The following is a 26,442-nucleotide window of genomic DNA, read 5'->3' on the forward strand; positions in this document are numbered from 1 at the left end:
CTCTCTAGTCTCCATGTACAGTTTGACCCCCAAAGGGCTGTAGCGTCGAAAAAGGGGGCGTGGCTAACTTTTGGTGACGCGACGTTGGTACACTCTATACGGGCCATGGGGGTCCCAGGACCCCACTTTGAGAACCTCTGCATTAGACCACGGACGGACCCCATGAATCTGAGCGTGTACAAATGGAACCAAATGGACCCGTAACCATTTGGTTCCATTTGTACACTGTCATGCAGAGTTACAACCACATAAGGCAGTGGTGTGTTCTACCGTGGTACCTGTATTACGCAGTGTGGCCAGCAGATTTTTTTCGTCGCCACCGTATACATCCAAAAACAGTTCGAAACGGCGTATCTGATACGTTGACGCATCTGATACAATGCACCCAGGAGTGGCTGGGCTGGGGGGGCGCAGCAATACAAACAGCAAGAATGTGGTCCGTCTGACTAGTTTAACTCTGAGTTGAAGGCTTATGTGTATTGTTCTCGAGGTGTTAATTAATGGCTACTGGCGAAGGAATTCACACATTTCAAAGACCTGCCATTCACTTCATTGAACGTGGGTCAGTGAATTGAGTACTTCATTAGTATTCAAATTGCGCGTAGAACAGCAACATTTTTAATCTTCAATACAGTTTGTGTCTTCAATGCCAAGTTAATACTATTCTGTAATAGATATAGGAATGCTCGCTGTTAACACTGCTATTATATCTGATAATACCAGCATTTATTTATAACAATCCTTGCACTATTCTATGGTAATAACTTTGCGTTGAAAATACATAAAGCAGCTCCTAAGTGGTTGAGTTGCAGGGTGATTAACATTAGAAACAGTAGAAAATCAGTACAAAGCATATTGTAAGTGTACTCAGTGTTACTGTGAAACTGGGCCTGAGTGGGCCTGGCCGAAACACGCGCGGAGCGCGCTCACTTTTTTTACATAAATTAATTATACGCGTGTGCGTGTGCGTGTGCGTGTGCGTGTGCGTGTGCGTGCCGTGCGTGTGTGTGGGAGGAACTAGGGGGAATAGTTATAGTATACCCTCCAAAAAAATCTAGAACACACCACGGTGGTATGTCAAAGTATAATACAGTATAGGGCTTTAACAGTTTTATCTGAGATTCAATTTGGTCACCAAGGGGGTGGGACAAGAGAAAACTAGCATTTTAGGGGTACTACAGACTTATTTGGTATTTTTTTAAATACTTTCAAACTTTTTTTTCTCCAAGTTGATTTAGATTTGGTCTCAGGACAAGTCAAAGTTGCACGACAACTGCATTATTTAGTATTTTGTAAATGGATTATTTGACATTTCTTGGGCGGGACGTAAAATGTCCTCCAATTCTGGAATGACCCTCATAGTGACAAAACAGTATGCAACGTGATTGTCTTGAATGCGCCCCACCGGAAGCATCGCTAGGCGAGATTGAAATCTCGAGATTTCAATCTTTCAAGGGCCATAAGCGCGCGTTTTTAGCTGTGGCGGACCCGGGATGGAGTTATGATTGTTTTCTACTGTACCATTCATCCTAGGATAACATATAACATCATAGAAAAGGTAAGAAAACCATGGGGCAAAATCCCCTTTAATCTCTCAAGACAGTTTCAGAGCTGTTGGGAGCTCCTGTTATAACGTGTATAGTTAGGAATGTAAACAAAGACACGTGGACCGGAAGTGGATGGCTGAGGGGCGGACCTAACGGCCAACATCCTGTTATCCACATTCTATTGGGAGGTCCCCCAAGAGTCCAATTCAAAGGAAAAAAACAGCAGAAGGTGCTGTTTTTTCCTTTATTTTTTTACTGGTTTTTACTGGTTTCCCAGGTTGCTTCAGTATAACAGACAGACGGGCAGAGAGACAGACAGAATAGAACACTTTTGCTCACATGCTGTCTTTTGCCTTCAGAGACTAAAGACATGTAAACGTGGCTGTATCTTGAAGACAATGGCGTCCTCTAGTGGACATCTTATGCAAGTCACAAAATGAAGAGCTTAGTGAGCCATTTGGCTTTATAAAGGGTTTAAACACTAAACATTGAGGGTTTCATTTTATGATGATAGCTGTAATGTTCTTGCACTAAAGAAATGTTCAGGAAACACTGGATTCTCTGTTTGTTTTACATTGAGAGGAGATGACCGGCAGAAATGCAGTGGTGTACAAGTACATTTACTCAAGTAGGCTACTATACTTACTTAACTGGAGTATTTTTTTTCCAGTATTTTTACTTCTACTCCACTACATCTCAGAGGCAAATATTGTACTTTTACTCCACTACAATTAATTGAAAAAAAGTTACAAGTTACTTTGCAGATATAAATTATTACATTATAACACATACATTAACCACTTTAGCCCTATTTTATACATAGGCTTTTTGAAAATAGTAGATCTACAAGCTAACAACGCGTCGCGATGCGACACGTTGTGAGCTTGTAGATCTGCTATTTCAAACAATTTTTCTACTTTTACTTATGGTACTTTAAGTACATTTTGATACCAATACTTTTGTACTTTTACACACATTCTTTTTTAATTCCGGACTTTTACTTGTAACAGAGTACTTTTACATTGCAGTATTGATACTTTCACGTAAAACATTTGAGTACTTTTTCCACCACTGGGGTTTAAGCACTAAACATTGAGTGTTTCATTTTATGACGATAACTGTAATGTTCTTGCACTGAAGAAATTTTCAGGAAACACTGGGTTTTCTGTTTGTTTTACATTGAGAGGAGATGACCGGCAGAAATTAAGAGGCAAGGATGAGAGTGGTGCCAATTGTGAAGTTCTGTTTGTTTTTTTAAGATTTATTTTTGGGCTTTTATGCCCTTTTATTGATAGGACAGTAAGTAGGCTGACAGGAAATGGGGAGTGACATGCAGCAAAGGCCGTCGGGCTAGGGACTCGAACCCACGACTCGCTGTCAGGCTACATTGAGCCTTGGTGCCTGGACCGCTACGCCAGCCGTCGTCCGGGCCATGAAGTTGTGTTTTTAAAGGTGAACTACTATGTAACATTCACAATAAACTCTAGTTTTGGTTAAATCCAGAATTAAACGTCATTTTACATTTTGGAAAATATTATGTACATTGACATTTCATACTGTACACAAGGTTTGTACAGTTTAATACATTTAAATGTTTACATACAGTATAGGCCAGTGGTTCTCAAAATGGGGTCCGGGGACCCCAGGGGTCCTTGGAGCTCGGAATCTGTTCTTGTGAGAGTTTAGGTTTGATATAGTCCAGACCAGACAATAGCTGTGCGATCTCATCTCGCATGGACGCCTTCTGAAGACTTTTTTCAATCATGGGCATATGAAGTGGACTATTATGGACTGAGAGCACATGTTTGTGTGTGTGTGTGTGTGTGTGTGTGTGTGTGTGTGTGTGTGTGTGTGCGTGTGCGTGTGCGTGTGCGTGTGCGTGTGCGTGTGCGTGTGTGTCGTGCATGTGGGAAAAACTCCAATAAAACCGTGGCAAAATAATATTTATTCTTTTTTTGTATCGTCGGTTCCTGGAAAGTGCATGTTAGATCATTTATTTTTTACAGTAAGCAAACGTCATTATTTTAAGACATGAACACAACAATTCACAATCACCATCATGGACGGTCGGTGTGTTGCATAGGAGAAGCGTATCTATGTATAGAAATCATTTCATATTCAGATGAAAATGCAGGTCATGACGTGAGCAGCCTGTTGTTCCATCAGAGCAGGTCGAGGGGCGCTGTTCATGCCTTCACCATCGCAGTGAACTCTGCAAACAAACAAAACACAATGTTATCAGTCACCATTTAGTTGCTGTCGGGCAGAAACCAGCTAACTCCATTTTGACGCTTAATAATCAGTGCTATTGAACACCCTTTACGTCTGTGTGTTGGTAAAACAAATATTGAACCAATGAAAAGCATTAAAAAGCGCTTCTGACAACTCCATTGGATCCTCAAACTTTCAGCTAAACCAGCTAACTCCACCAAAGGGGGGTGGAGTTAGAGGGGGATGAAGTTAGAAAGGGGGGTGGAGTTAGCTGGTTTTGCTGAAGGCTCCACCCCTTTTTGACCTCCAACCTCATTGTGAGCTTGGAGGTCCATTTAGCTGTTCTTATCAATGATGAACAAAACCTCCTAACTCCACGTTTTGTTTCATTTCTTGAAAAATGTACTTGTTGGAGTTTTTAGCTACCTGCCAGCTTTCTGCCCCCCCAAAGGAAAGGATAGGGGAGGGGAGGGGCAGGGAGGAGAGGGGGCGGGATTAAGTGAAAATAACATCAAAGTCAAGGGGCCAATCCCAGATTACTTTTCAGCCTAATTATTCAAAAAAAAAACAGACCACAGAAAATCCACTGAATGTTCAAAGTTCAGGTTTAATTGAGGTCATAAAACCCCCCAAAAAACATATATATAAAAAAAGTGAAAATTAATGTCATAGAACCTTTAAACAGATTTGTTGCCAGGGACCAGTGTAACGTAGCCTACATTTACTGAAGTACTGTACTTTAAGTAAAATTTTGAGGTTTGTACTTTTACTCAAGTAAGTCTTTAATTCCGGACTTTTACTTGTAACAGAGTACTTCAACATTGTATTATTGATGTGGCCTAAAGTAGAGACAGTACATTTGAGGGGTTCCATGACATGAGGAAGTTTGAGAAGAAAGAACCGTACCATCAATGCTGATTTTGCCATCGCCGTCGGCGTCACCGGCTTTGAGGAAGGTCTTGGTCTCGGCGTCGGTGAGTGCGCGCGCACCTTTGTTGAAATTCAGCAGGAACAGCCTGGAGGGCAGATGGAAAAACGACAACAAATAGTTGAAACACGATATAGAGTCAAAACGAGCAGTTGAGTTATGTGCAATGGACCCTTCGCTAAGCCCCACCCACTCCACTCTGTGACTGGTGGTGCGAAGTTAGTCACACCCAGGCCTGGCAGCGCCTGGCAAGCTCTGCTTCTCACCCATTGACTTGCATGATGGCTTTTCCCCTTAAAAATAATCGATCATTTCAGGAGCAAGAGCTTCAAAATCTCTTCTAAATCTAGTCAACAAGGCCTGCAGTAGGCTATGCACTGGACAAATGTGCATGACATTATTTCAATAAACTAAAAACATGGGAAATGTGAGAGGGAGTAATAGCCATGGATACACGACGCTCGACTGTCACGACCGTCATTGATGAACTTCAACCTGGTGTTTGCACTTTCTCCATTTATGGCCCGTACATCTACATAAATGTTCATATTTCAAATAAAGTGCTTATCCCATGGCCACGGATGTTAAATTTATGTACGGGCTCTCAGAAGTACCCGTATCATCCGTATTGTTCAATAAAAAGCATTTTAATCTGATCGGTGGCCATTTTCTCCATATGCTTTCAACTGAGCGACCCTATCGGTTAGGTGTATTGCTACAGTATGAGAAAATGGCCACTGATCAGATTTAAATGCTTTTTATTGAACAAGAATATAAGGGTACTTTTGAGAGAGCATAATTGTAACATCCGTGGCCATGGGGTAAGCACTTTATATTTGAAATCTGAACGTTTATATAGATGTACGGACCGTAAATGGAGAAAGTGCAAACACCAGGTTGAAGTTGATCCATGACTGTAACAGGAGTTTCCTGAAGACTGCAGTAGCAGTTAATAAATAGACGAACAAATGAATTAATATACTTTGACGTGCGGAATCCGAAACAGGCAGTGCTGTGATTCTGAATTGTGTTACGATTACGGTGATTAGTAGCCTATTATTGACACCACCTGGGCGAGTGAGTCGTGTTGTGTAACTTTCCTGACGTTAAGCTGTGTATGTGTTCAACAACACAGCCATGCAGCCTTGCAGTTTATGTGCAGATTTCAGCTTGGAAAAAGCAGCCTCCAACGGGTTTGGGTACGTGGTTCATAGTCACCATTGCGTTATCGTGGTATTCCTATTCTTGCTATTATGTTGCAAATGATTGTGTGTGTGCGGGCAAAATAACATTGACAGCTATGGCAGGTGATGAAAGCTTGCCAGACCTATGCCAGGCTAACAACGGTTGCTAAGCTGGCATTGGACAATCGCTTTTGGGGTGGGGTTTAGCGAAGGGTCCATTCCCATGTTACGCACAACATTACGCATGGGATACGGTGAGTATTTTGAACGGTAAAAGGATAGGTGGGCACCAAGGAAGAGTGGGCACCTCAGTGTTAAATTGGCAATTTTTTCAAAATGTAAAAATATTTGGAAATATATTTGGAAAATGTTTTAACTCTTTGCCTGCCCCCCCGACGCGTTCCCTCGTCGGATTCTGCTAAGGCGTGGCCTGCCACTGACGAGGTGACAAGCTTTTTTCTTTTTTTGGTGGGGGGGTGCTTGGATCAGCCTGAGAATGATCCAAGCACCACCGAAGAAGGGTACACCCAGAAATCATGTGATCACAACAAAAAAAAGGTAGTTTATTTTTATTGTTAAATATATATGTTTTTGTTAACCCTTGCATTGTGTTAGAAAACTGCATCCACTTGTGGTGTTAGCGGGTCAAATTTGACCCGTGATTTATATCAGCCCAAAATACTCAAAAAATAACTATTTTAATTTTTTTTTCTTCTCCCACCTCATAGCTGACTTGTAATGCATTCATATCCATGTAAACACTTTTTAAAATATTATGTTGGGTTAGGGCTAGGGTTTCATCTTTCAATATATCTCGTTTTCTATTATAAAAATGTTAAAATTCACTCATTAAATTTCCTATAATGAAGGCAATGGATAATGATGTTATCTAGCTATAATAGAATAATTAAGAATAATAATTAGAACACACTTGCAAAAAAAATTAATGAAAAAAATACTTGTTTTCGTTTTGCAACTTTAAAAAATGTTAAAATTATTAAAAATAGTGACACTAGTGGTGTTAGGGTCCGAAATGACCCGTATACCATAGAAGGTAAAAAGTCATTTATTTTTCATAAACTCAAACTTTATTTTACTCCTGATAGCAAATGCTAATTGAGGACAACTCTCTCTCACTCTCAAACATGTAAACATTGAATATTGACAATTTGGGGGGGAATTGAGCCACACTTCTTTGCCGGGTCATTTCGGACCCTAACACCACAAGTGTCACTTTCTTTTTTGAGACCATCAGAATTAATTAAAATGATGATAAATCATTTTGTTGCACTAAAATGGCTATTTCTGAGGATATCATGAAGCCTCGTTCCAATAAAGAAATGTAAAGGGTACTTTTTACCTATTCAAACTTGAAAACGGGTCAAAAAAGACCCTAACACAATGGAAGGGTTAAAGGATTTATACTCGGCTTTCTGTTGTTTTTGGCAAAAACAAACCACATTCAACTGGCCATAGCTCTGGAATGGAGGATCAAGGAGGATATACTACAACACCCCCGTGTGTGTAATGAGCCGATCTCCGTGAGGACGGAGGTCACGGAGAATATTCCATGATTTTTCAGTAGGTACAGTAAAATGGCTAATTTTCGCTGGCAGCAGTGGCACTATTACAGTATTACTCTGGAAGTCAAAGAGTTAAAGTAAAGTATACATGATTAGAACATGCTTAAACATTCGACAATGAAGATCTAATATTCCTACAATTGCTACAGATTGCTACAAAACCTATATATACATTAATTTTGGGGCATAAACAAGAAGTTGAAGGAAACAATTAAGCCTGATAATAATGTACCGTGCATGTTCACATCATGTATACCTTACATTACTTAAGACCATTTTTCTAATATTACGTTTTTTAACATTTTGGACAAAATAGCGAATTTTACATCAAGGTGCCCAGATGTCCCTAGTGCCCACCTATCCTATATCCTTTTGAACTGCACTGTTCGGCTGTCACTTGCCAACAAGAACTGATCATCAAGCGCAATTCCCATGTTAACATCGACTCCAGAAGAGTCCCTTTATTGTTACACACTTAACACACGACATTGCGCATTGGGATACTGTGCATATGTTGAACCACACTGTAGCTTGCCGACAAGGACCGATCTTCAAGCCGACAGCTTGAAGATCGGTCCTGGTCGGCAATCGCCACCGAGTGTAACAGACTTAGCTCAGTGGTGAATGGTGCGTTTTGTTGTGTTTAAAAAGAGGGTGCATTACTTGAGCTCGTCCTCCTCAAGAAAGCCGCTGGCGTCCTGGTCGATGATGGAGAAAACTTTCTTCACATCAGCATCCGTCTTGCCCGTCAGACCCACGGCGGCAAAGAACTTCTTGTGGTTGAACGAATCAGCGGCTGAAATGACGCACATGACCCACCGGTTACACAGCAGATAGAGATGCTTATTATACCCAAAGGATACTAAGCTAACACAAATGCTTTGAGGATCGTTTGTTTGGTAAATGAAGGATTAACTCAGGTTACCTTTGCATCCATCCAGGGCTGCAGTGATGGCTGCATCAGTAAGGACACCGGTGAAGGCCATTTTAATCTGAGGAAAGTGACAATTATAGAGGATAATTTATCGGGGTAAAAACACTGGGTAGGCTAAATGAATTTGGAATCTTACCAATTATGAGGCTACTTAAAATTATTGATTTTTCATTTCAAATTCATTGTGTTAAGATTAAAGGTTAAAAAGTTAAGGGTTAAAGGTAGGGTTAAGTTAAAGGTAGGGTAAGTGATTTACTTTGGTTAAAATAAGTGTTAAATAGCTCTATATTCTGATAGTACTCATTGCTATAGAGTGTTTGTTCAGTAAAAGGAGTCTCCCATGTAACATAAAATGCATTTTCAGTGCTCTCTCCTGATTGGCTTACATTTTGTCACCTACCTGAAAATGTAGTATATTCTGTTTACTAAAGAGCTGGAGAGACCCCTGTGACCGAACAAACGCTCTGTAGCAATGATTACTATCAGAATAGAATAGTACTTTAACCTTTTTTAACAAAAAAAATATAATTGCCAAAAAAATTCACTTGCATCATCATCGCTATCTATTAACTTAGTCTGTTTAAGGCATCACTTCCACAATAATTCGCTTGCGCTTTAAAATGTTGCCAATGATATTTCCAATAAACGATTACATTTCATAGAAGCCCATAACAATAAACGCAAATTAATCTACTAAAAACTTTGAATATGTGAGAACTGTACAGCCTATTTGATATCGCATATCATTCCAAAGTCCCATTGGAGAAGCTGAGACAGGTGGGTCTTTCCCTGCGGCGGCAACCTCCCTCCTGTGATCCATTCCTCCTCCTTAAATCTCTGCCTGTCTCCCCATAAAGCAGAAGCCAAAGCCATTCTTTGCACCGGATCTCTCTGAAGTCATCTTTCAGAAGCCATATAAAAAAAACACTACATTTTCTGCAAGGTGTCGGAGCCTGATGCTGCTGCCAGCGGTCCCCGGTGCATGGCTGGCTGGCTGGCTGGCTGCATGGCTGGCTTAATGCGTCCTTCCTTCAAATCAAAACTCACCTCTTGTGTGTTTTTCCTTTGTACAGCGATGGATGACACAGGGAAGACTTGGAGTCGACTGCAATGGTCCTCCACAGTGATCCTGGTGACCTTTTATACGTTTTCAATCCATCGACATTTGAGGCATGAGCTTAGCTGACACCACACCGCCTGAGAGACAAGAGAGAGGGGGTGGCGAAAATGTGTCCAGTAGCCAGACAGAGACGGGTCTATTTTGGGTTTCCGAAATTAAATCACTTAAACAGCGAAAAAAGCAAAACAGTCTTCAATATCCTCCCAATGCTATAAGAATACACTGCTGATGACTGTGGATTGGAGAGAGCTTGCGCACACACACACACACACACACACCTCAGGTGAAACGCAAAACCCCGCAGAACTAATGGGGAAGTTTATTGGGAGTAATTTGACAACGTCTGACATGACAGTTGTGACTCCAGCAGGTATTTGGGGAGTCAGTCCACTGCTGTTGTTGTGTCACTGATGTGTTTCTACACCACTGCATACAGTGGTGGAATAAAGTACTCACATAAAAGTATCAATGCTGCAATGTCGAAATGCTCTGTTACAAGTGAAAGTCCGGAATTCAAAATTTACTTGAGTAAAAAGTGCAAAAGTATTGGCATCAAAATATAGCCTACTTTAAGTACCAAAAGTTAAAATACTCATTATTGCAGAATGTCCCATTTCACAAGTCAAAATGTATAACACATCTTTTGAAAATAGCCGATCTACAAACTCACAATGCGTTGCATCGCGACGCATTGTAAACTGAAAACGCATTGTGAACCGAAAACTGCAAATACTCCAGTAAAGTAAAAATACCTCAAAATTGTACTTGAGTACAGTACTTGAGTAAATATACTGTACTTTGTTACTTTACACCACTTCTCTGCAAGTAAAAAAAAACAAAAAACATAAGACTGATTCAATGGAGCTATTTTTCCACCAGTGAGTATTTTAACAGTATCGGCTACTTATTTCACTAGTAGTTCTTATACCACCAGATTACTGGAATATTACTGAATATGCAGCAGATAATCAATAGGTCAGGGTTTATTTCTCAATAATGACCCTCTCCCCATTGATTACCCCGCTTATTACACGGCTACTCAATAAAGAAATTAAGAATTTTCAAAAATAAACAAAGGCTTTGTTTTTGCTTACGGTAATGAAAGTATTCCATTATTTTACGCCAGATGCATCCAGTGCAACGCGGTTGCCTCAGAAAACAATTTTGATCAAATAGAATCAATATTCGGTTACTAAATTGTCTTATCGTTATCTCTTGTCGTAAAAAGTAAAATTCCGGAATTTGAAATGAATTTGAAATGTACAAAAGTATTGGCTTCAAAATGTACTTCAAGTACCAAAAGTAAAAGTATTAATTATAAAGAATGTCACATTTCAAGTTGTCATTATGTATACACATCTTTTGAAAATAGCAGAATTTGTGGTTAAATGCGAAGGGGTGGCAATTACCATCCCCTGGGGGCCCAAATGGCGCCCCTGCTCGCCTGGAGTGTTTACATTGTTTGCGTGAAGTTATGACTATGGGAAAGTGCTATACTTTGAGTATGATGCTCCTAAGTGCAATTCTAAGTGTGCAATATATACATTAAGTGCAATATATAATGTGTGGGTTTTGAATGTTTTATGTTTACACTTGCTATCTATCTCTGTCCCAGGGTGTTTGGGTAAAAGAGTCTTTGTGGTGAATAGAAAAGCTCCTGGGGAATCCACCTGCAGCCAATGGGGAGGATGGCCTGATAGCTTCCTTGACCTTTCCATACCAGATGGACCATTCACCATGGATGAGTACCAGGGGGCCATGGCTATACCATCAAGTGTGGCAAGAGCTGTGGGGAGGTAGCCTGGGACCAGACGAATCTGACGGTGCAAAAAAAAATGCTGGACTTTATTTGTAGTATTATCATCATTTGTATTATTATTATTTTTTATTTATTATTATTACATATAGAATAGAATAGAATAGAATAGAATAGAATAGAATAGAATAGAATAGAATAGAATAGAATACTTTTGCTCACATGCTGTCTTTTGCCTTCAGTGAGTATAGCCATGTAGCACAGAGTCAAGGCTGTATTATGCAGACAATGGTGTCCTCTAGTGGACATCTTATGTAAGTCACAACATGAAGTGCATAGTGAGCCATCCTCCAATAATTACACTAAGGTCTGTCTGTCCCCAAGAATGTGTCGGTGTGTTTGTCCCAACATCTCTTCTGCCCGGTTCTCCTCAGTGGCTGGAGCAATTGATCTGTATTTGCCAGTGGCGTAGCCAGAACGCTAGCCAAGGCTGGGCCTAGGCAGTCGTGGGTGGGCACGCGTGCACATGCGCTGTGCCCGGACCGTGCATGCGCGCAAAGCGCACATGGAAGACATTCTCTCCGGGCGAGGGGCCAGAAATGAGTGCAGGACTGAACATATCAAAACTTCTTTTGGGAAGCACAAATGTAATGGGGCACACAATGGGCAGGTGGTGTGATTCATTACGCCACACCAATCGCAACGCACCTGTCAATCGTGTGCCCCATACGTTTGTGCTTCCCAAACACCGACTGTTCCCAAAGGATGTTTTCATATGTTCAGCCCAGCGGTCGTTTCAGGTCCGGCCTCGTCGCTGACAGAGAATGTCGTCCGTGGGAATCTCGTGGAAAAGTGGAGATATTTTACTAAACGCACTTTTTCTGCCAGAAATGTCAAATGAATATGACTTACCAGGTACAACACTCTCATGTGATAAACATGATGCTCACTCTGAAACGAAACCAACTGGCTTCACACTTTACACTTACACATGTTTGAAATACTCTGTCAAATATAGCATCATTGCTGATTGGGCTGGTTTACATTACATTTGAATAATTGCCACCAATTGGGCAAGTACAATTTAGAGATATTTTTTACTTTACTGGAGTATTTCCAATTTTCAATACTTTTACCACTACATCTCAGAGGCAAATATTGAACTTTTTACTGTCACTGCAATTATTCGAAAACTTAAGTTACTCGTTACTTTGTAGATTTTCAAAACAACCGCTTCAGCTCTATATATGACCAGCGGACCGGTAGGCAGCAGTTCCGTATAGGAGAAACAAAGGAGACTCTTTGTGTCTCCTACCGGAAAGGCTGCCGGCCATCAAATTATTGACTTAGGAATGCGACAAAAACGAAAAAATATCCATGAATCAAGTCTCCATGGGGTGACCATAGAAAAATATTTTTGGGGTGAACTATCCCTTTAACAATAAACCAAAAAAAGGAAAATGCAGCTTGTTTCGTAATGAGAAGAAGAAAAAATAACCTCTCCTGAAACTGCATTTTCACGTTGGGATAACAATTCCAACCAATCAGGAGAGAGAATGGTTTTTGTTCATATGGACAAAATGATTTATATGAATGTTGAATATAGTCTATAGTATAATAAAAATACATAACATTGATTGATTGATTGAATCCTTTATTAACAACATTATTAGATTAAGGAGTCAAAGGTTAATTAGGCTAAAAGGATAACACAAAAAGCCCACAGGGGCCTTGTTTCCATTGTGGTCCATTGTACTCAATTCATCAGTACATATACTGCAAACAATACAATACAAAACATATTGTAATAAAGCTCAGTCAAGTTTTTGGACATACAAGGTTTCCACCCGACAGCAACGACTTACTTACGACACGCACGCACGCACGCACGCACGCACGCACGCACGCACGCACGCACACACGCACGCACGCACGCACGCACACACACACACACACACACACACACACACACACACACACACACAGCTCTGTACAGAATTGGGAAACACATTGTATACAGTAACAGGAATAGTAACAGTAACATAGACTATTTATCAACTTTAAAAAGAGTCATAAGAGTCATTGGACAGGCGTCTCACATCCTACTCTTCTCCCTGTGTGATGTTTGTCTGTTTGTTTGTTGTGTTTTTATTGCTGTAATAGTTTGTCTGTTTATTCGATTTTCCCCCCCTTTTTGTGTATGGCGTTTATTTAAAAAAATCATATAAAATATAATTTGCCAAAAAATAAAAATACATGTGATATCAAATTATGATCAGAGGAGCAGGGTTTCCATCATCATTAAGACAGGGACTGAAGTATGGATAGAGTTTCTCAGTGAAGGTGCAGCCAGAAAAAGAGTAGAGTTGAACTCTGGCCTCCACATCATAAAAGGAGACCAGACCCTCCTCATAATCCACAAACACTCCCACTTTCTGAACCTCCTCTCTTACAGGGAGGAGGACAGCAGGGTCAGCACGAGCCCAAATCGTATTTCTATTGCACAACGATATAGTCCAGTAACCATTGTTGGGGTTCAGTGTGATTTTGTTTTCCTTCCTGTTGATGGACTCTCTGACCACTCCTAAATCCCACTCAGTCTTCCCTTTAACCTGAACCTCATAGTAAAAACTTCCTGAGGAGAAGGTTTGTTTTCCTAAGACACTGACACATGGTTTGAATCTCTCTTTGTTGTCTGGAAGATTCTTCCTTACGGTTCCATGACTCACTTGTTTTCCATCCTCAGACAGGATGAGAGAGCGATGCGCTGTATCAGGGTCCAGAGTCACATCCACTGCATACTGCTGGATCCTCCTCAGCTCAGCATCACACAGCTTCTTTGTCATCTCTTGAAAGAGTTTCCTCTCAAGCTGAGCCACAGCTGTCCCTGTTTTCTGCTGATGTGATTCCTTTAACTTGATACAGGTGTAGCAGTATCCCCATGGAGTGGCGGACGTACCCAGACCACATGGACACAGGGACTTGAGACTGATGGGAGGAGAGGCCATTCCTACACCCTGAGAATAAAAGTAAATGCAATTAGTACTTGAATGATACTTCTCTTCATTTATACCAACACCTTCATTGATAACAGCCCCAAGGCTTCCTATCTCATAATGGGAAGAGCCACTGTATCCCTGAATTCCCCTGGGGCTTTTTGTGTTATCCTTCTAGGATAACTTTTGACTTTACTTAGTTTTTCACGATTGTTAACGCACAAAAAGCAAAGAATCGGCACAATTTGCACACCCTTCACTTCATGTACAAATCGCTCGACCCAATTTGGCACTACTTCACACTCCCTTATTTGAATTAGACTCTGACTTTCTTTCTTTACACTCTGATGTCAATTTCACATCACCTTGTTGTCCAAACACTACACACAATGTTCAGTTGTTGCACACACTTCTCACGTAAAATCTCAAAGCATCAACCTACAACACACAAATATTCAAATCTCTAAACATTCAGTTCTGGTGAGCAATTTGCTCAAGTGTGTGAGTGGTTCCAGGACCACCCACATTTTTCCGTTCTATACCTTCCACCTTATTCTCCCTTCCTGAATCCCATTGAGGAGTTATTTTCAGCTTGTAGGTGGAAGGTATATGAACGGAAACCCACAGAGCCGGGTCCCACTGCTCCAGGCCATGAAGGAGGCTTGTGGCAACGTCAGTGTTGAGGCCTGTCAGGGCTTCATGCGCCACTCGAGGTATTTCTTCCAACGCTGCTTGGACAGGGAGAACATTGCCTGTGATGTAGATGAGGCCCTCTGGCCAGACAGTAACCGGAGGCGTGATGCCTAAATCATGTACCAAAATACTGTAACACTTTTTTGGCTGCATATTTGTGTGCTGTTTTATGTTTGACTATGAAAAAAGTCGGCCTACACTGAGTCATTTTACAAAAAGAGAAATGGCTCATTCTCCAGAGTCATTGTCATTCATGGTGTGTTTCATTTCTATGATTGTGTTTTCAGTTTTGCACTTCAGTGTGCTGTAAATGCTTGGTAGTGTGCAACAAATCTCTGCTGTCCAGCAGCAACCAGCTAACTCCAAAATATACGTTTTTCAGGAAATGAAGAAAACCTAATGTTTTTAAAACAAAGCAATACTACCTCATCAAAGTTGGTATAGTGACTTTATATATTGTCAGATACTTGCATGTGTCATTATATTATCAACACTTTACCCAAATCCAGCTCAAGTGGAGTTAGGAGCTTTGTCCGAGCAGAAATCCAGCCTAAGGAGGATTAGGAGTCCGAACAGCTGACATCGCTGCTGAGGGAGAGGTTTCAAATGGGTCTAAATTCCCAAAAGCTAACAATGGATCTCCAAGCTCACATTGCATCACAACGTGTGAATTAATGCCCTGATGCTTCATGACACTTATTATATAGGACTACAATAATAAACAGGACTTTAAATATTACAATAACTTCAGCAAAGAGGATTTCACGGAGTTGGAGTTTCAGTACAACTAGCAAGAGAAATGCTATGAACTCATTTCTTGTCAAATTGCTCTCCTCAGAAAACAATTCATAGGTTTTAGAAATAGAATTACTTGTTTTCATAACATTAGCGTCAGTGCTAAGCTTGATAAACAGGTACACTGCATAGTTTTAACAGACTACTGGGGAAAACCCTGCCGTTTAGTTTGTTTATTTGCTGCGTGCACCACACTAGCTCTGTCCTATCTATGTGCACTGAGGCAGGCACTGACGGCAGCAGCGCGCAGTGGAGAGGGGTGTAGTTGGTTACTTTGACGGACAGTTTGAGGATACAATGGAGTTGGGAGGTTTTGTCAGAAGCGATTTTTAATAGATTTGTTTTTATTTTTTTACACAGACGTAAAGGGTGTTCAATAGTTTTGATTTATGGGAAAAAATACCCTGTAAATGGAGTTAGCTGGTTCTCGCTGGACAGCGACGAAATGCATAGTTGTGTGTACTGTGATGAATGGTATGTCATTTGTGTGTCATTTGAAAATATGGTGTGTACCAAATGAAAACACAAGTTCCATTTTATGAACAGTAAAGAGATTTGATGGCAAAGAGTCATCTTGCAAAGGTAGTGGTTTTAGCATTTGTGTGTGAGGTTTTCATTTTTGTGTGTGCAGTTTTGAGAAAGCTGTTATTGTTTTGAGAAGGCCGTTATTGTTTTGAGAAACATGTGTTAACAATCGTGAAAATCTGTAATATATTGTTAACAATCTTGTTAATAAAGTATTCAATCAACCAATCAATCAACCAATCAATCAATCAATCAATCAATCAATCAATCAATCAATCAATCAATCAATCAATCAATCAATCAATCAATCAATCAATCAATCAATCAAACAAACAAACAAACAAACAAACAAACAAACAAACAAACAAGCCCCACTACTCCTTTCTACACCTGATAAAGTCTGCGAGTAAACAAGACTGCTATTATTTCAACATAATTATAGAGGATAAACCCCTTGAGATGCAACATCTCATTTTCAAGGGGGTCCTCAAGGCACAACACACAAACAGTGACAACGAAACAATCTAACAACACACAACAATCAACATTGACATCGACATCTACCTGTGTCATCAATCGAAAAAAAAGGAGAGGGGGGGGGGGGGGAATAACATTTATGAAAATAAACTGTCAATATCAAAGTGAAAATACAATCAATTATATATTACAATAATCAAAAACAAGAACCAGTTGATTCAGGTGAAGCAAGTGTGGTGAAATGCAAGGTTTGTGGAAAACCCAGTAACTAAGTAATGGCTCTATAATTTCAAAGGTGTCCTGTTTACATTTACAAGTATGTTAATTCTTTTTAGATTTTGTTGTGTATGTGTAACTATAATTACATTTCACATGGATCCCAAAATTCCTTCAACCAAGGCCACCAACCTTATTTGAGAAAAGCAAGGTCCCATGACCCTGACCCACAGACTGCACATACAGAAAGAACATTTTAGTTTAGTCCCTTTCACGTGATCCACCCCAGAAACAGTCCCACCTCGCGGCCCCAAATCAACTCACCTTACAGATACAAAGTAGCACCAGATCTGGATGGTTCCTTTAAGCGAATCCTACGCTCTCTGCCGACAACGCTATCTTGTGGTGAAATGCAAGGTCTGTGGAAAACCCTTAGCCTCTGCTGGAGAAATGTTGGAAGGTCCAGGCGGTTACTATTCCTCGGGTCAATTTATTGGGAAGAAACAGAGTATATTGGTTACATGGATTCTGACGTCCTCTCTCCTAGTGATCATGGAGCAGGAGTGATCTATACCTTATTTTATATGGGTTGGTCTATGCATGTGGGCGTTGCTTTCTGTTGATTAAGCATGTGACTTGTGTATTGTCCTAAAGGTGGAAACGAGTTCTAGCACTGTTCTAAGACAATAGCCACTCAGCTCCTTATCTGACCTAATCAATCAACAGGCTCTCATGTGACACTCATGTGACATGATTTCAACACTGTAGGTCAGAGCTGTAGCTTTAAGAATTGTATGTATATGTACCTATTATGATCTGAATATAATGTATGGAAATATATAAGACACAAGCAAAGAAGTCTTGAAGAAATTAAAGGAGGTAATTGATGGTGAAGAGACAGCTATTTTAACGCAACACAATTAATTACCACCATTTTAGTTCATTCTGATGGTCTCTATAAAAAAAAGTGGTGTCTGTGGTGTTAAGGGTCAAATATGACCTGGCAGAGAAGTGTGGCTCAATTCAATTCAAATTGTCAATATGCAATGTTTGAGAGTGAGAGAAACTTGTCCTAAATTTGCATTTGCTGTTAGGAGTAAAATAAAGTTTGGGTTTATGAAAAATATGACTAGCACCACAGGTGTCACTATTTCTTAATACTATTTACATTTAAGTAAAAAAAAAAAAAAACTAAAAAAAAAATATTTTTTGGAATTGTGTTCTAATATTAGTCTATTATAGCTAGATAACATCATTTTCCATTGTCTTCATTATAGGAAATGTAATGAGTGAATTTTATAATTGAAAACGAGTCCTCTGGTGTTCCTTGGAACCAATTATGCTTTGCAACAATTTTAACAAGGGTGGCTGCGACCTCTCTTCATGCAAGATGCTCCATGTCTGCACTTTCTGTGGCGGCGCCCACTCCCGCTTCACCTTCCCCCAGAAACCCACCAAGAAAGTGGATTAATGATCGGCCCTTTCTCCTCCCCTCCCTTCCCCACCTACCGCATCAGCCCCATCGGCATCACCACTTGCAATACTCTGGCAAGGAACGCCCATCTCGACCTCTCCTCACCCCATGGCACCTCCATCCCCAGCACCAATAGCCTCATCACAGCGAGGATTACTCCCTCCAATGCAACGGTCGACCACGCCATCAGCCTCATCCGTCTCGCCAGCCGTGGCGCCAGGCTATCTAAAGCAGACATCACTTCCATCTTCAAGATCTTGCCACTCCACCCGGACTCATGTTTTTTTTCTGGGTTTGCTTGGAAAACGGCCAATACTTGCCGTCCGCCTCACTTTCGGTTCCAAGAGTAGTCCAAACTATTCGACAACCCAGCTGAACTTCTCTGCTGGATATTCACTAACGATTAGATACTCCCTCACCTGGTCGATGACTTCCCCACTGTCTATCCTCCATCAGCACCACCAGCAAGAAGCTCACTCGGAATCCCACCTCCGCCTTGTCCTCACCAAAGCAGGATACTCCCCAGATCACTTCTCCAGTCACTTTCAGAATCTGAGCAGTATCCACAGCATCAAGCAAGGGAGTTCCTGATCACATCATCCAAATCCTTGGCCGCTGGCCATCCCAAGCCTACCATAGCTACATCCGTACCAACGCCCTGGACCTCCATAACGCCCACTTCTCCATGATTTCGCCACAATCTGATACTTTTGGGGTCCCTAAACCTACCTCTGCACGGCTTACGCCTCGGACCCCTAAGCCAAAGTATCTGGGTCCGATACCCCCCGCGGAATCTCCCTCCTTGGCCACACCCCCTCTTAATCACACCTGCCTTCCCATGTCAAGTGCTCTTGACCATCTAAGCCGTAGTGATGACCTTAGAAGATCACGCCGGCACTCACCCCCATGCCCTTGGCCATCCAAGCCGCACAATCCACGCTTGCGTGTAGTGATGACCTTAGATGAACATTCAGCACTCAACATCATGGCCGTTTATGCCGCACATCCCATGCCGCGCATGCGATGCGCCCATAAACGACCATACTCCAGCTAAAGATGTTCGTGCCCATGGCCATCTAAGCCGCACACTCCACGCTTGCGTGTAGAGATGACCTTAGACGACCATTTCGCACTTTGCATCCTTGGCCGTTTATGCCGCACGTCCCATGCTGTGCATGCGACACGTCCATAAACGACCATACTCCTGGGTTTATTCAATAAACAACTTTAAACCTATTTTGTCTGATGCTTGGTCTTTCCTAGTGAATGGGCATATGAAGTCGACTATTATGGACTGATGAGCATAAACACCCCCATGTTATTTTGCGTTGCATTTTCATGTAATTGACACCGTTTGCATTAACATGAAGAAACCACTTGATCTCTCTCTCTCTCTCTCTCTCTCTCTCTCTCTCTCTCTCTCTCTCTCTCTCTCTCTCTCTCTCTCTCTCTCTCTCTCTCTCTCTTTCTCTGTGTGTGTGTGTGTGTGTGTGTGTGTGTGTGTGTGTGTGCGTGCGCGTGCGCGTGTGCGTGCGTGCGTGCGTGTGTGGCGTGCATAGGGGGAAACACTCCAATAAAACCATAGCAAAATAATATTTATTCATGTTTTGTATCGTCTGTTCCTGAAAAGTGCATGGTAGATCATTTTTTTACAGTAAGCAAAAGTAATTATTTTAAGACATGAACACAACAATTCACAATCATCATCATGGACGGTCGGTGTGTTGCATAGGAGAAGCGTATCTACAATATGTATGCATAGTATACAAATCATTTCATATTCAGATGAAAATGGAGGTCATGACATGAGCAGCGTGTTGTTCCATAAGAGTAGGTCGTGGGGCCGCTGTTCATGCCTTAACCATCGCAGTGAACTCTGCAAACAAACAAAACACAATGTTATCAGTCACCATTTCATTGCTGTCGGGCAGAAACCAGCTAACTCCATTTTGACGCTTTTGCATTTTTTTCCCCCCATAAATCAGTATTATTACACCCTTTACGTCTGTCTGAGTGATGGTAAAAAAAATATTGAACCAATGAAAAGTATTAAAAAGCGCTTCTGACAAAACCAGCTAACTCCATTGGATCCTCAAACTTAGCTAACTCCAGTTAGCTGGTCTTGTTGACTCCAGGCTCCACCCCCTTTTGACGTCCAACCTCATTGTGAGCTTGGAGGTCCATTTAGCTGCACACATCAATAATGAACAAAACCTCCTAACTCCACTTTTTTTTTTTTTTTTCATTTTCTGAAAAATGAACATGTTGGAGTTAGCTGGTTTCTGCCCGATAACAGAAATATACAGCTTTAGTTACGTTAGAGCAGTGGTTTGCACTGCTCTTTCATGTTATAGACCCCAAGAATAGGACCCGCACACCGTCTGAATCTATCTATACTAGACTGTATAGTGACTATACAGTCTAGTATAGATAGATTCAGACGGTGTTACTGAACACTGTCCTATAGTCTGTCCTGTTGAATAAAGAGCTCTTTTTTTTTTGTTGCAAGATTCAGACGGTGTGCGGGTCCTATTCTTTGTTTTTTGACTTACGCACCTGTCGCCAACCCTTGAGGTGTGCATCGGCCTCTTTCACAAATGTTATAGACCCCCAAATTGATACATGTTATTGGACCCCTATTTAAGCAGATTTGTTGCCAGGGACAAATAAATCCATGGAGGAGAAGGTTGTTGTTGTTAGATTAGATATATTACAGAATTATACAACTATAGTTGAGGAGAGAGAAACGTATAATCTGAATAGCCACTCTGTCACTGCGATAACTTTTAGCAGGTGAAGTAATGAAATGAACCCCTTATTTTGGGAACGTCATGATTGTTAGTGGTGTTTTCTTAGCTGATGTCGCCAAGCTTGTGGAGCAACTATGTATGCCATTTTTGACAAAAATAAAAGTATAACATAGGGCAGGTGGGCAACTTTGATGATGGAGAGGGCCACTATATTTCCACACTCACTTGTAGATCTGCTATTTTTGCTATTTACTGAAAAGTATCTTTTTAATTTAATTTCAAATGCATTTAGTTATACTTATGTTAACTGTATGAACTTAAATACAAATACATTGGATGTAAAAAAGACAATAGAATTTTAATGCTAGTCATTAAACTACTAATACAGAGTCCCCCTATGGATGGGGGGGGGGTTCCAGGGGGTCTACCAAGGACCTATGGGGATCCCTGGACCCAGTGGTGTGTTCTAGATTTTTTTGGAGGGTATATTATAACTATTCCCCCCCTAGTTCCTCCCACACGCACGGCACGCACACGCATATAATTAACTAATGTAAAAAAATTGTGCACGCTCCGTGCGCGTTTCTGGCCCTCACAAACCCGGCCGGGCCCACTCAGGCCCTGTTTCACAGTAACACTGAGTACACTTACAATATGCTTTGTACTGATTTTCTACTGTTTCTAATGTTAATCACCCTGTAACTCAACCACTTCGGAGCTGCTTTTAGCCTTTTTTTCAATTTTTTGTATTACCATAGAAGTGCAGGGATTGTTATAAATAAATGCTGGTTAGGCTTATCAGATATAATAGCAGTGTTAACAGAAAGCATTCCTGTATCTATTACAGAATAGTATTAACTTGGCATTGAAGACACACACTGTATTGAAGATTCAAGATTTTGCTGTGCTATGACCCGTAATTTGAATACTAATGAAGTACTCAATTCAGTGACCTACGTTCAATAAAGAGAATGGCAGGTCGTTGAAATGTGTGAATTCCTTCACCAGTAGCCATTAATTATCACCTCAAGAACAATAGCCACACACATGATAAACCATCAACTCAGAGTTAGACTAGTCAGACCACATTCTTGCTGTTTGTACTGCTGTCCCCCCAGCCCAGCCACCTGGGTGCATCGTATCAGATGCCTATCAACGTATCAGATACGCCGTTTCGAAATGTTTTAGAATGTATACGGTGTATACAGCGTGCCACGGTAGAACACACCACTGCCGGGACCCCACCTTGAGAACCACTGCGTTGTAGAACTGGTTGAGGGGGAATCCGCAGGGGGTCCCCATGCAGACAAATGAGGAGCGGTTTAATGTCAATTAACTTAGAGTGTCCGCCCTCAGATTGGGAGGTCGGGGTTCGATCCCTGACCGCGTCTTACCAAGGAGAAAGACTATACAAATTGGGCCCAATACCTCCCTGCTTGCAGTGGTGTAAAGTAACAAAGTACATTTACTCAAGTACTGTACTTAAGTACAATTTTGAGGTACTTTTACTGTACTGGAGACAGAGTATTTCCAATTTCCAGTACTTTTACTTCTACTCCACTACATCTGAGAGGCAAATATTATACTTACAGATCTGCTATTTTAAAAAGACTTTTAGACATTTTGATACCAATACTTTTGTACTTTCACTCAGGTAAGTTTTTAATTCCAGACTTTTAATTGTAACAGAGTACTTCAACATTGCAGTATTGATGTGGCTTAAAGTAGAGACAGTACATTTGGGGGGTTCCATGACATGAGGAAGTTTGAGAAGAAAGAACCGTACCATCAATGCTGATTTTGCCATCGCCGTCGGCGTCACCGGCTTTGAGGAAGGTCTTGGTCTCGGCGTCGGTGAGAGCACGCGCACCTTTGTTGAAATTCAGCAGGAACAGCCTGGAGGGCACACGGAAAAACAACAACAAATAGTTGAAACACGATATAGAGTCAAAACAAGCAGTTGAGCTACAGTATGTGCAATTCCCATGTTAGACACAAGATTACGCATGGGATACGGTGAGTATTTTGAACGGTAACAGGATAGGTGGGCACCAAGGAAGAGCGGGCACCTCAGTGTTAAATTAGCTTTTTTTTTTCAAAACGTAAAAATATTTGGAAATATATTTGGAAAATGTTTTAACTCTTTGCCTGCCACCCCGACACGTTCCCTCGTCGGATTCTGCTAAGGCGTGGCCTGCCACTGACGAAGTGACAAGTTTTTTTCTTTTTTTGGTGGGGGGGGGGGTGCTTGGATCAGCCTGTGAATGATCCAAGCACCACCAAAGAAGGGTACACCCAGAAATCATGTGATCACAACAAAAAAAAGGTAATTTATTTTTATGTTAAAGGATTTATTCTCGGCTTTCTGTTGTTTTTGGCAAAAACAAACCACATTCAACAGGCCATAGCTCTGCAACGGAGGATCAAGGAGGATATACTACAACACCCCTGTGTGTAGTGAGCTGATCTCCGTGAGGACGGCGGTCACGGAGAATATTCCATGATTTTTCAGTAGGTACAGTAAAATGGCTAGTTTTCGCTGGCAGCAGTGGAACACTATTACACTATTACTCTGGCAGTCAAAGAGTTAAAGTAAAGTATACATGATTAGAACATGCTTAAACATTCGACAATGAAGGTCTAATATTCCTACAATTGCTACAGATTGCTACAAAACGGTTAACCTATATATACAACAAGTTGAAGGAAACAATTAATCCTGATAATGATGTACCGTGCATGTTCACATCATGTATACTTTACATTACTTAAGACCATTTTTCTAATATTAAGTTTTTTAATATTTTGGACAAAATAGCCAATTTTACATCAAGGTGCCCAGATGTCCCTAGTGCCCACCTATCCTATATCCTTTTGAACTGCACTGTTCGGCTGTCACTTGCCTACAATAACTGATCATCAAGCGCAATTCCCATGTTAACATCGACTCCAGAATAGTCTCTTTATTGTTACACCCTTTACGCACGACATTGCGCATTGGGATACTGTGCATTTTTTTAACCACACTGTAGCTTCCGACAATGACCGATCTTCAAGCCGACAGCTTGAAGATCGGTCCTGGTCGGCAAGCGGCCGAGTGTAACAGACTTAGCGCAGTGGTGACTGGTGCGTTTTGTCGTGTCCGTTTAGAAAAAGCGTGCATTACTTGAGCTCGTCTTCCTCAAGAAAGCCGCTGGCGTCCTGGTCGATGATGGAGAAAACTTTCTTCACATCAGCATCCGTCTTGCCTGTCAGACCCACGGCGGCAAAGAACTTCTTGTGGTTGAACGAATCAGCGGCTGAAATGACGCACATGACCCACCGGTTACGCAGCAGATAGAGATGCTTATTATACCCTAAAAATGCTAAGCTAACACATGATTTGAGGATCGTTTGGTGAATGAAGGATTAACTCAGGTTACCTTTGCATCCATCCAGGGCTGCAGTGATGGCTGCATCAGTAAGGACACCGGCGAAGGCCATTTTAATCTGAGGAAAGCGACAATTATAGAGGCTGTAGCCTAATTTGCTAATTTTGGAGTCTTACCAATTACGAGGCTACTTACAATTATTCATTTTTCATTTCAAATTCATTATGTTAAGATACTTAAATGCATCATCATCGCCATCTATTAACTTAGTCTGTTTAAGGCATCACTTAATTGCACAATAATTGCCTTCAAACATTTATGAATCATTCTTGCGCTTTAAAATGTTGCAAATGATGTTTCTAATAAACGATTGCATTTCAAGTCCATAACAATAAACACAAATTAATCCACTTTATAGAGCTATATGAAAACTGTACAGCCTATTTGATATGGCATATCATTCCAAAGTCCCATTGGAGAAGCTGAGACAGGCGCTCTTTCCCTGCGGCGGCTACCTCCCTCCTGTGATCATTCCTCCTCCTCGTAAATCCCCTGTCTCCAGTAGTGGAAAGTAACTAAGTAAATTTACTTAAGTAAAACATTTAGGTATTTGTACTTTACTTGAGTATTTCCAATTTCCAATACTTTTACTTATACTCCCTCACTAAATCACTACATCACTAGGCTACATCTCAGAGGCAATTATTGTACTTTTACTCCACTACTATTATTTGAAAACTTTAAATGCTAGTTACTTTTCAGAATGATGATATTATTAAAAATTAAATTAACAGCTTAAGCCTTATTTTATACCTAGGCTATTTGAAAATAGCCGATCTACAAGCTCACAACGTGTCGCATGGCGACGCGTTGTGAGCTTGTAGATCTGCTATTTTCAAATATTTTAGTACATTTACTTTTGGTACTTTAAGTACATTTTGATACCAATACCTGTGTACTTTTACTCAAGTAAATTTTTAATTCTGGACTTTTACTTGTACCAGAGTACTTCTACATTGCAGTATTGATACTTTTACTTAAGTAAAACATTTGAGTACTTTGTCCACCACTGCCTGTCTCCCCATAAAGCAGAAACCAAACCCATTCTTCGCACCGGATCTTTCTGAAGTCCTCTTTCAGAAGCCATAAGAAACACTACATTTTCTGCGAGGTGTCGGAGCCTGATGCCGCTGCCAGTGGTCCCCGGTGAATGGCTGGCTGGCTGACTGGCTGGCTTAACGCGTCCTTCCTTCAAAACTCACCTCTTGTGTGTTTTTTCTTTGCACAGCGATGGATGACACAGGGAAGACTCGGAGTCGACTGCAATGGTCCTCCACGGTGATCCTGGTGACCTTTTATACGTTTTCAATCCATCGACATTTAAGGCATGAGCTTAGCTGACACCACACCGCCTGAGAGACAAGAGAGAGGGGGTGGCGAAAATGTGTCCAGTAGCCAGACAGAGATGGGTCTATTTTGGGTTTCCTAAATTAAATCACTTAAACAGCGAAAAAAGCAAAACAGTCTTCAATATCCTCCCAATGCTATAAGAATACACTGCTGATGATTGTGGATTGGACTGAGAGAGCTTGCACACACACACACACACACACACACACACACACACACACACACACACACACACCTCGGGTGAAACGCGAAACCCCGCTGAACTAATGGGGAAGTTTATTGGGAGTAATTTGACAACGTCTGACATGACAGTCGTGACTCCAGCAGGTATTTGGGCAGTCATCAATGCTGCAATGTCGAAATGCTCTGTTGCAAGTGAAAGTCCGGAATTCAAAATTTACTTGAGTAAAAAGTGCAAAAGTATTGGCATCAAAATATACTTAAGAAAAAGTACCAAAAGTTTAAATACTCA

The 26,442-nt window shown here is 41.1% G+C and overlaps 3 protein-coding genes across 4 annotated transcripts in view; all 3 read right to left on the reverse strand.

The window, feature by feature from the left end:
* LOC308089674 (parvalbumin beta-like) overlaps window positions 1-26,442 on the reverse strand; it is a 238,267-nt gene that overhangs the window by 176,476 nt on the left and 35,349 nt on the right. The window contains exon 5 of one of the 2 annotated variants that reach the window (XM_080434532.1): window positions 3,724-3,733. The exons of the other annotated variant lie outside the window; for it this stretch is intronic. The gene's annotated coding sequence lies outside the window, so the exon portion shown is untranslated. Of the gene's footprint in view, window positions 1-3,723; window positions 3,734-26,442 lie in introns of those variants that run through there. 2 annotated transcript variants of the gene reach the window in all.
* On the reverse strand, window positions 3,734-8,471 carry LOC308090090 (parvalbumin beta-like; the record flags this gene model as incomplete). The annotated part of the gene is made up of 4 exons (XM_080435118.1): window positions 8,379-8,471; window positions 8,117-8,249; window positions 4,665-4,774; window positions 3,734-3,759 (listed from the first exon to the last, which is right to left on the reverse strand). The coding sequence occupies exons 1-4, from the start codon at window positions 8,437-8,439 to the stop codon at window positions 3,734-3,736; spliced, it is 330 nt and encodes a 109-aa protein (XP_080291244.1). The 5' UTR covers window positions 8,440-8,471.
* Window positions 20,290-24,677, reverse strand: LOC308090091 (parvalbumin beta-like; the record flags this gene model as incomplete). The annotated part of the gene is made up of 4 exons (XM_080435119.1): window positions 24,612-24,677; window positions 24,356-24,488; window positions 22,976-23,085; window positions 20,290-20,315 (listed from the first exon to the last, which is right to left on the reverse strand). Exons 1-4 carry the CDS (start codon window positions 24,670-24,672, stop codon window positions 20,290-20,292), a joined length of 330 nt encoding a protein of 109 aa, XP_080291245.1. The 5' UTR covers window positions 24,673-24,677.

The sequence above is a fragment of the Gymnoscopelus braueri genome (assembly GCF_963280865.1).
Source record: "Gymnoscopelus braueri genome assembly, chromosome: 8".
NCBI lineage: Eukaryota > Metazoa > Chordata > Actinopteri > Myctophiformes > Myctophidae > Gymnoscopelus > Gymnoscopelus braueri.